At 51.2% G+C, this 16352-nt stretch overlaps 1 protein-coding gene across 1 annotated transcript in view; it reads left to right on the top strand.

Moving 5' to 3' along the window:
* Nucleotides 1-2318: 2318 nt before the first annotated feature.
* The window catches only part of SRL (sarcalumenin), a 39235-nt gene continuing 25201 nt past the window's right edge, over nucleotides 2319-16352 (top strand). The window contains 1 exon segment of the mRNA XM_021719097.1: nucleotides 2319-2386. Coding sequence (XP_021574772.1) covers nucleotides 2326-2386 — 61 coding nt within the window. The 5' untranslated portion in view covers nucleotides 2319-2325.

Here is a 16352-nt window from a genome sequence, read left to right as displayed (position 1 = left end):
CCTCAGCCTCCCAAAGGCGTGGGATTATAGGCTGAGCCACCGAGCCCGGCTGCCTGGCTAGTTTTTAAAATTTTATTGTAGAGATGAGGTCTCACCATGTTGCCCAGGCTGGTCTCCAACCCCGGGACTCAGGCGATTCTCTTCCTTCAGCCTCCCAAAATGTTGGGATCACAGGCGTGAGCCACCATGCTCGGCCTATATATCAATTAAAAAAAAAAAATAAGCTGGGCTTGGTGGCTCAGCCTGTAATCCCGCGCCTTTGGGAAGCTGAGGTGAGTGGATTGCCTGAGCCCGCGGGTTCTAGACCTGCCTGGGCAGGCGAGACCTCATCTCTACAATAAATTAAAAAATTAGCCGGGCGTGGTAGTGCGCACCTGTAATTCCGGCTACTTGGAAGGCTGAGGCGGAAGGATCGCCAGAGCCCAGCAGGTTGAGGCTGCGGTGGCCGGGAGCGGCCACTGCACTCCAGTCTGGGCGACAGAGTGAGACTCCAACTCAAAAAAAAAAAAATAATAATAATAATAATAATAATAATAAAACAAAATAAAAGGCCACAGACTAAGAGAAAATATTCACAAATAATGTATTGGATAAAGGACTTAGAATGAAAGCTACAGTAAGATAACACTGCACACCTACAGGAATGACTAAAGTTAAAAAGGCTGACCACACCAAGTGTTGGCAAGGTTAGGGAAGGCCTGGAACTCTCACGCACCAACTGTTGGGAACATAAAATGAAAACATTAAACAGGCACCTACCATTTGACCAGCAATTTCACTTCTAGGCAGTTACCCAAGAGAACTGAGAGTCTATGTCTGTAAATTGACTTGTATGCAAATATTCATCAAACTTGAAACAACTCAAATGTTCACCAATAGATGAATGGAAGACGAATTGTGGCTTATCCATACGATGGAATACTACTCAGTAATAAAAAGTAGGGATCTATTGATTTACACTACAATGTGAATAAATCTCAAAGTAATTATGCTAAGTGAAAGAAATAGATAAAAAAGAATGCACGCGAGCCAGGGGTGGGGGTGCACTTCTGTGGTTCCCACTACTGGGGAAGCTGAAGCAGGAGGATCGTTTGAGAGAAGGAGTGGGAGGTTGGTGTGAGCTATGATCACACCACTGCACTCCAGCTTGGGCAACAGAGCAAGACCCTATCTCTAAAAAACAAAAGAAAAGACACAGTATGATTCCATTTATAGCAAAATCTAGGGAATGCAAACTAATGTATAGCGACAGAACACAGATCAGAGTTTGCCTGGGAAGGAACAGTAGGGAGGGACTATGAAGGGACACGAAAAAAATTTTGGGGGTGAGGAATCCAGACATTTATTTTGACTGTGGTGATGGCTACACAATTAATTAAATACATATGTCAGAATTTATCAGATTTACCCTTTAATCTACATTGTGTGCTGTATATCAGTTATACCTCAATAAAACTGTTTTAAAAGATGCCAATCACCGAGCATGTAACAGATGGCTAATTCACTTTTAGTTCCTTTCCTCCATGGCCAGCTTCTGCCTCTTCCCCTCACAGTGATGACATTCCCCCGGTCAGACAGGCCAGTGTCTGCTTTCCCTTGGTTTCTTACAACTGACTCTCAGGGCCATCATGTGCTCTTAGGAAAGTTGCATCAAATGGCACTTTGCAGAGGCGAGTGAATGTTCTGGAACCCCTGCGCCACTGGAAACGGACCTCTATCATCCCATCCCCCAACTTACCACGACCTCAGCTGCATTTCAGCATGTCCTTTTTGCTCGCACCTGCACCCTCTCTTTTCCAGAGGCTGGGGAGGTCGTGCTCCCTGCTGTTGACCTCATTGCAGGTTTGCCTTGGTTGACTGTTTTCTAGAACATGGACCAGTGGCTGTCAGTTAGGATCTCTTTTTATTTGCCCTCCAACTTCTTCCAATGGAGACGTGTCAAGGTCCTTGACCTGCCCCATACTTTGGGTCAAATTCATGCAATTCTGGGAAGACTCAAGTTCTTAACTCCTAGACCTCAGCCAAGGGATGCCACACTTTATCTCCATCTCCCCTGCCCTGTAACCCACATAATGTGATCCCAGGGCTGCTGGGTGTGGGGAGAGAATCTAGTCCCGGCCCTGCCTTCCGGGGTCTAGCAGCTGGGACAGCAGCCGCGACAGCCCGAGCCTCTGCACAGCCGGCCAGGGTCTGGGCTTCTTCCCCATCACGTCCGCCCAGTTGCCCTAGTGACTGTGTGACCCTTCTCCCCCCCGTTGCTGCCTGCTGCCGCCACATGCCATATAAATAGAGGCAAGGAGCAGCTGGGCTCTCTTGGCAGTCACCATGAGGGCGCTGGTCCTGCTCGGCTGCCTCGTGGCTTCGCTCCTGCTCTCAGGACAAGGAGGTATGTCTCCACCTAGCACAGCCTGGCCCAGGCTGCACCCTCCTTGCTTACCCCACGGCTTTCTGTCTACTGTGAGGTGGGGTGCGGAGTTGGGCTGACAGCAAACTGCTGCTCCTAGCTGGTGTCACACGATCCTCTTCTCCTCAGCCTGCGTGCTGGAGACAAAAAAGCATTTATAGGGCTTTTGGGGGGGCCAGGGGAAGTGGAAACATCAAACTGAGACCTGGGGCCTGAGCTGGGGTCAGAGAGAAGAATCTGACTGGTAGATGTGGGAAAGAGGACTCTAGAATTCAAGATGGGGGGAATCCTCCAAGAAGGACAAATTAACCCAATCCTGGTGCTGGAGGTCGTTGGGGTGACCCTCCCACCTGGGGGGAGGATGGGCCAGAGGCCTTGATGCCAACTGGAGACCTGGGTTTGTATGATTGAGAATAGAAGAGGCCACAGCAGGCAAAGTGAGGGCTCGTTTTGGGAATGGCAAGAAGGAGTCGGTTTGGGGTAGGATCGGAAATAGAGTTGGACGAAGTTCAGAGAGGAATGGGGCCCATTTCGGAGTAGAGTCTCTGTGGGGGAGGGGTCCTTCATCAGAAAGGGGGCTCGGCCCTGTGTGCTTGGGCTTTCCTTTGACATCTCAGCACTTTGGGTAGCGGAGAGTTGGTTTGAGTTGCAGCATGGGGTTATTTATAGGCGGGGTGGGGGGACACGAGATCATTTTGCCACCTCTCTTGTTCTTAAGGCTCTTGATTCTGGGTTCCTCTTGGGGATGCTTTGAAGGATATGCTGGGACTCCCCACCCCCCCAGGAATCTAGGACTCCCACCTTGTGTTTCCATGACTTGGTGCAGCCCTTAGTCTTTCTCTGCACCGGGAACTGTGGGGTCCAGAGTCGGGTCTCTCAGGTCTTTGAGATAGAACGGGCTGCAAGGGCACAGTTCCAGCACAGAAGGCGGATGGTGGGTGGCAACAAAAGCCATTCCTTTAGGGGTTCAAGATGTAAGGTGGGGAGCTCTGGCCGCTGCATGTGCTGCTGAGCCCTGCCCTTGACTGCCCTTGAGTTAATTTGGGCTCTGCAGGGCTGCAGTGGCCGAGTGGTGAGTGTCCCAAGCGGCTGTCAGGTGGCTAAGTATGGAAACAGCACGTAACTGGATCCTGAGCCCCAGCCCTGCCGCCCTCCTGCTCACAGCCCCGCCCCGACGGCAGCCCCGCCCCAGCTGCGACTTCGCTGGGCTTCCATACGGCAGGGCCCCAGGAACTTTTAGCCTTTTGAGAGACATCCTTTATCTTTTCTCCATTGAAGGAACCGGACATCTGGAACATTCCACAAGCCTTGCTGGGGACTCTTGCTATGGGGGAGGAGGCAGGCAGGTGCTTTGTGCAAGGCCCTCTCTGCCCCTTTCCCTCCTGAGCCCTGTGGTGTGCATCTACCCCTAGCCCGTGGCCGGTTTGGAAGCTTCCTCTCTCCTTGTTCCTGTTCATCACTTGGGCTGTGGATTCTCTCACCTGGTGGATTTTATCACTACCTTACTCTGGTTGTAGATGCTGTGCCCCAAAAGATGTCTTTCTCCTGTGTTCACTGGGAGGTTCCAGCCCACAGGGTGGCTTCCTCACGCCTCCATGATGATAGTTCTTCCTAGCAATTGATTTTCTCCCGGAATTGTGCCATCCTGGTAAATGCCACCTTACTCAAAGGACCTCTTCTTCCCACCCCACTGCAGTGTCCTCGTCTCCCTCCCATTTTGCTTGCTCCTGGCTGGGTGGCAGGAGACGTTCTCTCTAACCCCCTCCCTGCCTGTTTCCCAGGATGGGGACCCTGCAGAGCTTTGCTCCCTCCCCCCTCACATTTTGCTCCCGTGTCCCTCCAGACCAGAGTCATGGGCTCTACAGCCCCCTCTTTTCATCCTCCTGTGAGGAGACCCAGTGACCCTCCCTCACCAGGCATTCTTGCCAGTGCTCATGCCTGGATGGGGATGAAGCAGCCAGCCAGCGCCTCCCTGGTCTCCACCCTCCGATCTGCTGCCCCCAGTCCTTTGTAACTCCCAGGGCTGTCCTCTTGGCCTGGGGGCCCGGGCTTGGGGCTAGGGCTCTTCAAAGACCAGAGGAAAGGACCCTAGAAATCGTCCGACCAGTTTCCCCAGTGTCCAGGTAAGGGAAGGAAAACCAGAGAAATGAAAATACTTATTTGAGGTTAGACAGTGAGTCATTGACAGAGGCATACCCAGGTCGGGGCATGCCCCCCAGGATTTCCTTTCCTCCCCTTGGCCTGCCTCTTTCTGACAGACCCTACATGAACTCCTGAGCTCCTGTCTGTCTGTTGGTGAGTGTGAAAGGCTGCGAAGGGGGCGGTGGGTAAGGTCACCTGCAGGAAGCTTCCTCAGGGTCATGGGGCAGAGAGCTATGCTTTTTGTCTTCCCAGAGAGTGGGGGGTGCCAAGAAGGGTTTCTAAGCCGTTGGCATTTATTGCTCAAGGCTGACTTTGGGACACCTTTGCTTCCTGTTGTCTTTCCCATTGCTTGATGCAGAGATTGTGGACCTGGGGATTCTTGTCCGTTCATCATCCCACCTCCACGTCCAGCCCAGCCCTCGCTTGTAGACTTGCCCACCTGCCCAGGCCCTGTCCTGCCATCCCAGTGGCAAGGGATTGTACATGCTGGGCCTGCCTATCTGTGAGCGCCAAGGCTAACTATCCACCATGAGACAAGGGTGCAGGTGCAGGGTGACTGTTAGGAAGCTCCTTCCTCACCCCCTTCTTGCCCACCCCAAGCTAGTTATTTTCAGAAAGATGCCAGCATCCCAGTCCTCTCAACAGAGCCACCCAGTTGCTCCCGTCCACCGTGAAGGTTGCTGAAGGAAAGTAGCAAGCTCAGGAGTCCTGAAGAGAGCAGGCCCCAGAAGGCTTTTCCCGAAGCTGGTCTCCAAGCTAGTTCCCTGACTTCTCACTTGGTGCCACTGCATGAGCCCATAGGGGGCATCTCCTGTTTCCCATGGTGGTTGTGGCACTGGCCTGGATATGCTAATTGATGCACCCCTCACAAAAGTGACACTTTGCCTGGTGGCCTGTGGACTGCAGTTTGGGAAATGCTGGTTTTGCCCCTTGTCCAGGTGTTACAGTGATGGTCAGACAGCGAGTTCATGCAGACCAGAGCTGAATTCCAGTTCTTCCTACTCCTTGGCCAGTGTGTTTGCCCATGTTCCCCCGAGGGAGGTCCAGGCTAGTCTGGTAGCACCCAACCGGCCCTTTGGTGCTTGCTTGGGAGTGGTGGGCTGGGAAGGAGTCTAGTCCCTATGGACACAGGAGGAGGACTGCTGTTTCCTCTCTTTGACCTGACCTGAGGGCCAAGGCCAAGGCTAGGCGCCATGCATCCCTGGACTGCGGCTGGTGGCAGAGGAGTGGGGCAGGGTGGGATCTGCTGCTGTGGGTTGAAGGGATGGAGCCCTGGGCTTAGTGCTCTCTCAGGCTCATTCCCTGCTCTAAAATCAAATCCAGAAACAACTCCTTACATGTAACAATCGTTCACATAGATGAAGCCCTTTCATTTAAACATCTTGCTGCATTCCATAATCATGAACTCATCTATGTAAATTGGGTCCTTACTATTTTTTAGGTATGGTACTAGGGGAATTCAGATGGCCATTTTGCCCTTGGTGTGCTTACAGTCTAGTAGAGGAGATAAGGCATCTTCTACCTCGCATGTCACTAGATCTGTTCAAATAAGACACTGGTGTCATAGAGAGGAACAGGAGAAATGAGGGGGATTGAAGGAAGGGAAGAGATAATTTATTTTTTGAGTCAGAATCTCACTCTGTAGCCCAGGCTGGAGTGCAGGGACACGATCACAGCTCACCATCGCCTCGAACTCTTGGGCTCAAGCAATCCTCTCTCCTCAGCCTCCCTAGTAGCTGGGACTGCAGGTGCACACACAACACCTGGCTAAAATTTTAACTTTTGTATAGATGGGGGTCTCACTATGTTGCCCAGGATGGTCTCGAACTCCTGGACTCAAGCAATCCTATCCCCTTGGACCCCCAAAGTGCTGAGATTACAGGTGTGAACCACTATGCCTGGCCGGGAAGAGATTATCTTGAGCTGAATGGATCAGGATATGAAGGGCATTTGAATTGGGCCTTGAAAAAGGTGAGATTGAGAGATGGGAAGATGGCAAGAAGGGGATTCCCTGTAAAGGGAACAGGATGAGCAAACTCACAGTCAGAATGGGGCTCTGGTGAGACCCAGGAAGGGTGCCATGTTATGTCTTGCATAAGGGCAGGGGGGTGGGTGTTGGGGCAGGGGATCTATTTGGAAGGTAAAGTTAGTGTGAAAGTGTGAAAGACCTTGAGTGTTAGGTTGAGGAGGAAGACAATGGGGCACCATGGGAAATCCACCCGGCAGTTATTGGTAGGAAGGAGCAGGCTGAGGGGAGACTGATTAGTCAGCCATGTCAGAGTTGAGTGAGGGATGTGGACCTGGGTGGGGGGCTGGGAGTGGAGGGAACGGGTGGATACAGCAGAATCCATACCAGACTTCTCAGCCTGGAAAGCCAGGGCAGGGCAGGGAGCCCTGACAGTTTTGCTGAGGCCACTGGAGGAATGATCTTGCCAATAAGAGAGATTAGGAACATGAGAGAGAAGAACAGATTTTAAAAGTTGAGTTTGGATCATTGTGACTGTTGAGTATCCATGGGACATCTGGATAGATTTATTTATTTATTTATAATTTTTATTTTTGAGTTGGAGTCTCATTCTGTCAACCAGGCCGACTGCAGTGGCATGCTCACAGCCACCACAGCCCTAACCTGCTGGGCTCAGGTGACCCATCTCAGCCTTCTGAGTAGCTGGGACTACAGACATGTGCCACCACGCTCAGCTGATTTTTTAATTTATTGTAGAGTCATCTTGCCAAGTTGTCTGGGCTGCTCTCAAACTCCTGGACTTGGGCAATCCTCTCGCCTTGGCTTCCCAAAGTGCTGGGAATGTGACCCACCATGACTGGTCTGGATTTATCAGTAGTTAGGAAGGTGGGATTGGAGCTTAGGGGAATGTCAGGTCTGAGTATCCAGAAATGATATTCATTTATGTAAAGATGGGAGTGAGGCTCTGAGATCACAGAGGGAGCAATAGCAGAGAGAGATGAAGGAGCATTCAAAGACCAGTCCTTGAGGAACATTGGGTCTGGGGACTGGAAAGAGGAAGAATGTAATGAATGAACTTCAGAAAGATAGGATAGGATCCAAGAAGAGACCATGATCTGGACAGAGGAAAGGATATCTTCTAGAAGAAGGGAAGTCTGCAGTATTAAATATGACAGAGATGCTGAGGAAGATGAGGGGTTGATTTTGACAACCGGGAGGTCACAGACAGATTATGAGGGGTTTGAGAATATTTAGTGAGGATGTGGAGGCAACATATTTAGACATAGAAACTTAGAAATTGGAAATTCAGAAAGTTTAGAAGCTTGGGAGGGCTAAAGACCAGTAGCAGTAACTGGGAGCAGATGAGTTTACAGAGGTAGAGAAAAAAATGTCTTCATTACACTAGAGAAGACTCAGTGAGTTCATGGGTCAGTGGGAAAGGATCCTGTGAAAGCGTGCAAGGGAGAGATGGGAGGTGGGAGTGGCTGACGTCAGAGTGTTTGAGGAATGGTCTGAGGCAGGTCAGACGGGGGTATGTGCTGTGGCTCTGAGAAGCATTGAGGGGATCTCAGATGGACACCACGTGTTAGAGGTACACTCGGTAGCCCCAGTGCTCGCAAGGTGTACACTAGGGAATGAGGCTGGCAGGTCCTGGTCTCCACTAAGTATTGCTAGGGAGGGTGTGGAAGGCCATGAAGGGGAAGGAACCAGCTTCATCTACATGGGGTAGAAAGGGAGGCCAGATGCCCCGAGTTGTGTGGTATTGAATGATTGAATGGTGGAACTGAGACCGGATCCTGGTCGCTGGTGCTAAGACAAACTAGGCAAAGCCTGAGAGATGAGGCTGAGAGGCTCAGACAAGGAAGCTGAGTTTTCCTCCCAATGGAGTATGTGAGCCTGTCTCCTCACGCTGTAGAGAGGAGAGGACAAAGTTTGAATGATCTAAGATGTCTATTCAACAAATGTCTAGATTCTGCGTTGGGTAAAGCACTGTACTTGACTCCGTCAGGATTCGTTTTTGCAAGTGAAAAATGACCTAGTATGCCCGACACCGAGTTACCTGGATGATGACCTTGGTTATTGTTCTTCCTTGTGGAATGGAGATGGGAGTTCAGCCTCGGGTCGCCTCCATGGCATTTTCCTGGCTGCGAGGCCTGTGCTCCTCTCGTGGCCAATTTGTGGAACTCACTTTGGGAGAAGGGGACGAGTGAGAGGAGCAAGGGGACGGGCTGGCTTCTGTTCTCGCCCCAGGCTCCTCAGAGACCTGCCTTGCCCTCACCTGCCTCTCAGGCACACTTCAGAGCTAGAAGTCCATCTTCAGACTCCGCATCTGCCCCGTGTGGCCACTTTATTGCCTGTCTGTGGCTCCTTTCTCTACCGCCACAGTGGCGCCCTGTTCTGTCCACTGCCCTGCTACCAAGGCCCACAGTCGGAAGAGGACCTGGAGCACATTCCAGCGGAGGGCCAGTAGCTCACAGCTTAGATGACCATTTTCTTAAACCACTGTTTGTCTCAAAGAAATCAGAAGATTGTAACTCAAGGGTTACATCTCTAAGGTGGAATGTCGCTCTTGGCAGGCAAGGTCCTACCCAAAGTTCCTAAATCACAATATAGAGGCAATACATTGTCCACTGGCTCTGAGTGCAGAGGGCCGGAGCCACAGAGTGGGGCTTTCTCCATCGGGTCCTGAGTGAGTGAGGGAACGAACAAATAAATCAGTGTCATGACAAGCACAGCTACAAGGCTACCACACAGGATTTGCCTGGCGCTCTGATCCCGAGAGGCTCTGATCCTCTGTGCCCATCCCATCCGGCATCCCCAGCCTCGTATCCTCAGCAGGATGTGAAAGTGGTGGGTACAAATTGGCTAATGGGATGGGTCAGATTTGGCTGAATTTCTGGAGATTGATCCTTTTCCTGGTCTGTGTTAACCTGTGCTGTCATCTGTCATCTTTTCTGGGGAAGTTCTGTAACATCTGGTTTCAACCTCATCTCTCCTCAGCCCCAAAGGTGATTTTACTGAGTCAAAGTCCCAGGTGCCCTGCCACTTGTTACTTCCTCACCCCCACTCACAGAGGACTCCCAGAGCAGCCATTCTTAAGCTGCTCTGTCTCAGGGTGGCAGAATCAGAATTAAAGTGCCAGAATTAAATCAGAATTAAATGTAATTATGGATCAAATGTAATTATTTTCAGAATTAAATAAGAATCTAATTAATTACTGAATTAATCAGAATTAAATTGAACCAGAATTAAAGTGTCTGAGCTGTTAGGATGTTGACCATTCGCACCTCCCAGCCCAGGGTCTTATAGCAGCCTCCTTACCCCCAGACCTCCAGTTCTCCCCTAGCTGGGGCTTAGAGGCCCGATTCTGAGGCATCATAAGACTGTGGTACTGGGAGCACAGCTCTTGCTTGGCGCCATCCCAGGAGCCTGTCTTTTCTCAGATGATGTCATTGAGCCCACAGGAAAGCATTGTCACTGTGGTTTTGTCCAGCTCCAGATCCTGGGGCCTAGAGGATTCTGTACACGACACTGGCCCAGAGGGGTGCGCTCCCTGGCTCATTGCAAGGGTGTTAAGAAGTGCAAAGAGGATTTTCTCTCTCCTCTCAGCCCCCAGGGATCCTTCTCTTTCACAACCTTGAAAGCCCTTGAAGCTTCTTTCAATTTGAAGTATTAAAGAGCACAGCACGAGGCCGGTCACAGTGGCCTGTAATCCTAGCACTTTGGGAGGCTGAGGTAGGAGGATTGCCTGAGCCCAAGAGTTTGGGTCTCCAGTGAGATATGATCGTGCGGATGCACTCCAGCCTGGACAACAGATAGAGGCCCCATCTCTTAAAAAAATTAATTAAAAAAACAAAAGCGCACAGAATGAATGGTGCAGGCTGTATGACCAGTCCTTGAGGAAGAGGAGCCACTTGGCACAAGTCCTGAAGAAGTGGGAGATGCAGCCTTCCTTGGGGGGGGCCGCCTTTAGGGGAAGCAGGATGGACAGGTTAGGAACAGGGGCAGGACATGAGGGTGTGACAGAAACTCAGACTCTGACACTTCAGGAACTAGAGGGAGCAGAAAGGTGGGGTAGTTGACAAGGTTAGGCAGGGGCAAGGCCGTTGTGGGGTCCCTCCCTGTGAGACTCTGCTCTCAGCCCCATTCAGCCCTACGAGGTCCTGGCTGGACCACACTATGCAGGTGGGATGGCTTGTGTCTCTGCCCCCAGGAGCTGACCTTCTATTTGGGGCGATAACACATACTGAAAAAGAAAAGTATTTAACACCCCCACCCCGCCACCCCCAGCAGCCCACGCTCCTGGTTGGAGTTCAGAGGATGGCTGGGAAGGTCAGCTTCACAAAGGAGCAGAGTTTCAGCCTGACTTGGAGGGAGGGGATCATCACTGAACTGTTAGCTCAAGAGAATGGAGGCTGTACTTTTGTTTAATTTGCTCGTATTGTATCACTAACACTCAGCATAGCACGGTGTTTGGTTCATCGAAGACAGTTAACAATGTCTAATGGATGGGCATATGATTTGTGCAGGCAGAGACATCTGAAGAAGGGGACCAAAGCCAGAAGGTGGGGAAGCTCAGAGCATGGCACTGGTAGGAATGGAAGGAGACCAGCTCTGGCCAGAATGTGGGGCTCATGTTCAGGGGAGATGAGGCCACCCTGATGGGTTGGGGCCAGTTGGAAAGAGCCTTGAATGCCGAGCCAAGTGATTCTAGGCCCTCAGCAGACTCTAGCCTGTTCCCCTTCCAGCTGGTCCTTCCCTCTTCCCCTCCCTCTCAGATATTCTTGGATCCTTCTAGAGCAGGGACTGCACGCTGAGCTCAAACAGGTGCAGGCAAAGTCTGGTCTGGAGTTCTGGGCTCGTAGGAAGTGGGTTGCGCTGGGAGCACAGCCCAGAACCAAGCCAGGGGAGAGCCCTGGGGTTGGGGAGCCCCCTTCCCCCTCCCCCTCCCCCACTGGATCACTGCCCAAACGACAGCCCCTGGTCCTCCTCCAAGTAGCCATTCTGTTAGGGCCTAGGCCTGCCCAGTTGTCTCCCAAAGCATTTCCTCTAGATGGCAATAGGTGAGGTCTTGACAGAGACGTTCCCTTGGAGTATCCATCTCTGGTAAGCACCGACTGACCCAGCGTTTAGTGACTGGCGCAACTGCTGTGCTGCTGCATCTACCAGAGCCTCCAGCCACCGTGGTGATGGCCTACTTTTGCGGCATCTCTTCCTACCTTGATTCCAGTTGTCAGGTAGTAGATTACTTATGTTTCTAGCACTTATCCAAGGAAGTCAAGAGACTAGGAGTGCTCTCTGGGACCAAAGAAGGGCCTGGAACAAATTAAGGAAGGGTCAAGCACTTACCCTGCCCTGGGGGAGAACTTCTGGCCTCAGCTCCCAGTAGTATGAGTTTGGGGACAGCTGTAACTGTGATTGAAGGCCATTGGCAAACCCATCTCCTCCCCTGGCTTTTCTGGCCTTGGTTTCCTTTCCAAATTGGTAGTTGGGCCTGTGGCCACTCCTCCAAGTTCCCCTCACCTGAAACTGCCCGTGTGGAGGCAGAGCAGCCAGCCTGGGTGGTACCAGGGCTTGGGGACACAGCAAGTGCAGATTTTGTCACAAATTTATCACTGAGCCCCTGACCATCTCAGTACCTGTTTCTTCACCCATAAAATGGGGATATTAATACTCGCTGCATTTACAGCATGGGGTTGTTCTGTGACTAAAATAAGAAAATGGCCATCAGATGTTTTGCATATTTTTTGATATCAGATACTTTTTAGGGTTAAAAGGACCATGACAATAATGATAGGTTATCGCTGTTGTGTGTGCTGCAACTTGACATTTGCCTCCAGTTTCCTCAAATATCCTAAAACATGACCAACCAGGGGAATCCATCAGCATGCTGGCCCTGCTTAGGACTGTTAATATCCTTGGGATTCTCTGTCCTGAAAGAGCTTACAAGCTTGGAGGGGAGACGGCCCCCGCTCATCATATGAGTAGAGGACCATATAAGGCAGACGTCACCAGGGGCTAAAAATAAGTAGCCCGAGAGTGCAGAGAAAGCAGAGTGTTGTCAAGGAGGCTTCCTGGAAGGGGGAGCTTGAACTGGGTTTCAGAGCATTTGGGTCGCAGGACGGTGGGGACAGGGACTGGGGGCCATCGGGCTGGTGAAAACATGACCGTCTTAGTGTGAAAGGGTGTCAGAAAGATTTCACGGGACCACGCATGGGAGCTGGTTCCCATACAATTTTCCTGTGACTACTGTAACAGATTGCCACAAACTCGGTGACTTAAAACAACAGAAATCCATTCTCTCACAATTTTAGAGAACAGAAATCTGAAATCAAGGTGTTGGCAGGGCCACGCTCCCTCTGAAAGCTCTGGGGTATCCTCTCCTGCCTCGTGCAGCCTCTGCGGCTGCCAGCAATCCTTGGCATTCTTTGGCTTGTAGCTTCATCACTCCAATCTCTGCCACTGTCATCACAAGGCCTTTTCCCTATCTGGGTGTCTCTCAGTGTTCTCTCCTCATTATACAGGGACATTGAGGATGTTGAATTTAGGGCCCACCCTAATCCAGTATGACCTCATTGTATTTTATTTTATTTTATTTTGAGTTGGAGTTTCACTCTGTCACCTAGAATGGAGTGCAGTGGCCACTCCCGGCCACCGCAGCCTTGACCTGCTGGGCTCCGGCAATCCTTCCGCCTCAGCCTTCTAAGTAGCTGGAACTACAGGCACGCGCTACCACGCCCGGCCCATTTTGATTTATTGTAGAGATGAGGTCTCGCCAAGTTGCCCAGGTGGGTCTCGAACCCGCGGGCTCAGGCAATCCACTCACCTCTGCCTCCCAAAGGCGCGGGATTACAGGCTGAGCCACCGACGCAAAGGCCGTATTGCCAAATAAGGTCACATTCTGAGGTTCTGGGTGGATGTAGGTTTGGGGGACACTACCTAACCCACTATAGTACCTTAGCCTTGGACCCAGATTGGTCAACAGCTTCTGGCTGAATGTATAGTTCTTGCCTCTCTCCTAGGTGATGGTCTTCCACTGGGTAGAGGTGGCACCTGTTTCCTTGGTCCTCTCTGGTCCCACAGTCCACATGTTACCCCGGTGGCTAATTTGGAGCTCTGCGGACACACCCAGGGCAAGCGTGTTGAATGAATGGGTGGATAACTGACCAGGGCAGAGAATTCCAGGAGACAGCTGCCCAGCCTAGTGGTGGTGCTAGGGAGGAGGTGGCTGCTGGGTAGAGAGAATTGACCAGCTCGTGGGTCGCATGCCTCAGACTCAGAGTGAGTTAGAGGGGCACATTCTGAGGGCAGGGAAGTCTGGTTCCTGGATGGTTGTGTGATACAAACAGCACTGAACTGAGGAGCAGAAACCTAGGACCAGTTTGCTCTGTGACCTTAGGCCCAACTCTGTTTCTGCAGGAGCCCCAGAACCCAGCCCCTCACAGTCTTGGCCCTGGGCACAGCAAGAGTCAAGCAGGAGATAGTGAAGGACTAGGGACACCTCCGAATCTCCTGTAGAAGCTGCTCAGAAAAAGAACTTTGAGGGAATCTTTTTTTTTTTTTTAGTTTTTTTAGAGACATGTTTTTACTTCTTCACCCAGGCTGGAGTATAGTGGTGCAATCATAGCTCACTGCAGCCTCAAACCCTTGGGCTCAAGCAGTCCTCCCACCTCAGCCTCCTTAATAGCTGGAGCTACAGGTATACGCCACCATGCCCAGCTAATTTCTAAACAGTTTGTAGAGATAGGCAATTGTGAATCATGCTGCTAGAAACATCAGCGGCCTTGTTTTTGTGTGGACGTATGTTTTGGAGATACTTGATTTTTTTTTTTTTTTTGAGTTGGAGTCTCACTCTGTCACCCAGACTGGAGTGCGGTGACTGCTCCCGGCCACTGCGGCCTCGACCTGCTGGGCTCCAGCGATCCTTCCGCCTCAGCCTTCCAAGTAGCTGGAACTACAGGCGTGCACTACCACGCCCGGCTGATTTTTGATTTATTGTAGAGATGAGGTCTCGCTGCCCAGGCGGGTCTCGAACCCGCGGGCTCAGGCAATCCACTCACCTCAGCCTCCCAAAGGCGCGGGATTGCAGGCTGAGCCACCGAACCCGACGATATTTGATCTTAATATTAGAAATGCCTTATACGTTCTAGTACAACACAGCTTTCAGAATTCCATCATATTATTATTATTTTTTTTTTTATTGAGGCAGAGTCTCACTCTGCTGTCCAGGCTGGAGTGCATGTCTTGCTCATGGCCACCCCAGCATAGATCTGCTGGGCTCCGGCAATCCTCCTGCTCTAGTCTTCCAAGTAGCCGGAACTACAGACACGCACAACTACACCTGGCTAATTTTTTTTTAGGTTTATTGTAGAGACGAAATCTCACCAAGTTGCTCAGGCTGTTCTTGAACCCGTGGGCTCAGGTAATCCCCTCACCTCAGCCTCCCAAAGTACTGGGATCACAGGCCTGAGCCACTGCCCCTGGCTCCTATCATATTCTACTTGAGCCTCACACTGTGTGACATGTAGCAAGCACTTAGTCAGTAGTAGTGGAATGAAGGCACAACAAGCCTGAGAAGTGGGTAGGGCAAGTGCTTTTCGTTTCCGTTTTATTACCAATGGAACATGCCCAGAAAGTTCAAGTATTTGCTCAGGTTCCACTGCTGATTAGGGGAGAAAATGCGGACCCGTGACTGTTCTTTCCATTGGTTCCCTTCCTCTTCCTCTCCTCTCCTCTCTGTCCCTTTTCCTCCTCCAGAATCACTGGGTTCCTCAGGGCTCCTCCCTCACCATGCCCTACTGGGCAGCTCTGCCTGACCACCAGGGTTCTGTCCACGGGCAGGTTCTGCGAGGGCTTCCCGCGGCTACCGCTCCTGCCTCTTTGCCCTACTCTGGAGGGTAGCAAGGCCAGCTATGCCCAGGACCTGTGACGGGACCCTGTGTGGGAGGCTGGGCTTAGGTTGACTCCCACAGCCAAGGCCCAAGGCTGGTGGTTCTCAGATATTAGTATATGTGAAAATCCCCTGGGAGTTTGTTAAAAAGGCAGGCTCCTGAGCCCCCTCATCCACCCTGTGTATGATGCAGAGGGTCTGAGGACCAGGCTGAGGAATTGTATCTTTTACTAAGCTCCTTTGTGATCCTTTTGCAAATGGCCCTTGAGCCACACCTTGAGAAGCTGACTATAAGAGGAGGTTTATTATAATCAGGTGCTCTCTGTATTCAGCAGGTGTTTAGTATGGAGATATCTGTCAGGCCCCAGCTGGACACCTGTAATCCCCCTGGGGACAAGCTGCAGGCACTGGCCTCTGGGAGCTTATCTTCTATAGAGGGATACAGGTTAAAAAAAAAGACTGTCACATAGGGTGATGTCATATAGGTGACAGGTGCTGTGGGAAAGCAGAGCAGACAAGGGGTCAGAGAGCCCATGGGACGGGCCTCAAAGCTGATTTCTGAAGTGTGAGCTGGAACTAGCCGTGGCCAGCAGGCTGCAAGGGGAGTGGCAGTGGGGTTAGCACTCAGGGGATTGATTGAAAATCCACCCTGTGTGAACTTGATTCTTTTTTTTTTTTTGAGTTGGAGTCTCACTCCAGCGCCCAGGCTGGAGTGCAGTGGCACGCTCATGACCATGCCAGCAACAGAACTACAGGCATGCGCTACCATACCCACCTAATTTTTTTTTTAATTTACTATAGAGATGAGGTCTTGCCAAGTTGTCTGGGCTGGTCTCGAACCCGCAGGCTCAGGCAATCCTCTCACCTCAGCCTCCCAAAGTGCTGGGATTACAGGCTTCAGCCACTGTGCCCAGCAGAACTTGATTCTTTTTTTTTTTTTTTTTTTTTTG

This window comes from Carlito syrichta, unplaced genomic scaffold, assembly GCF_000164805.1.
Source record: "Carlito syrichta isolate Samal-C Ts95f unplaced genomic scaffold, Tarsius_syrichta-2.0.1 Scaffold314117, whole genome shotgun sequence".
Lineage (NCBI taxonomy): Eukaryota > Metazoa > Chordata > Mammalia > Primates > Tarsiidae > Carlito > Carlito syrichta.
This window is presented reverse-complemented; position numbering and strand designations above follow the sequence as displayed.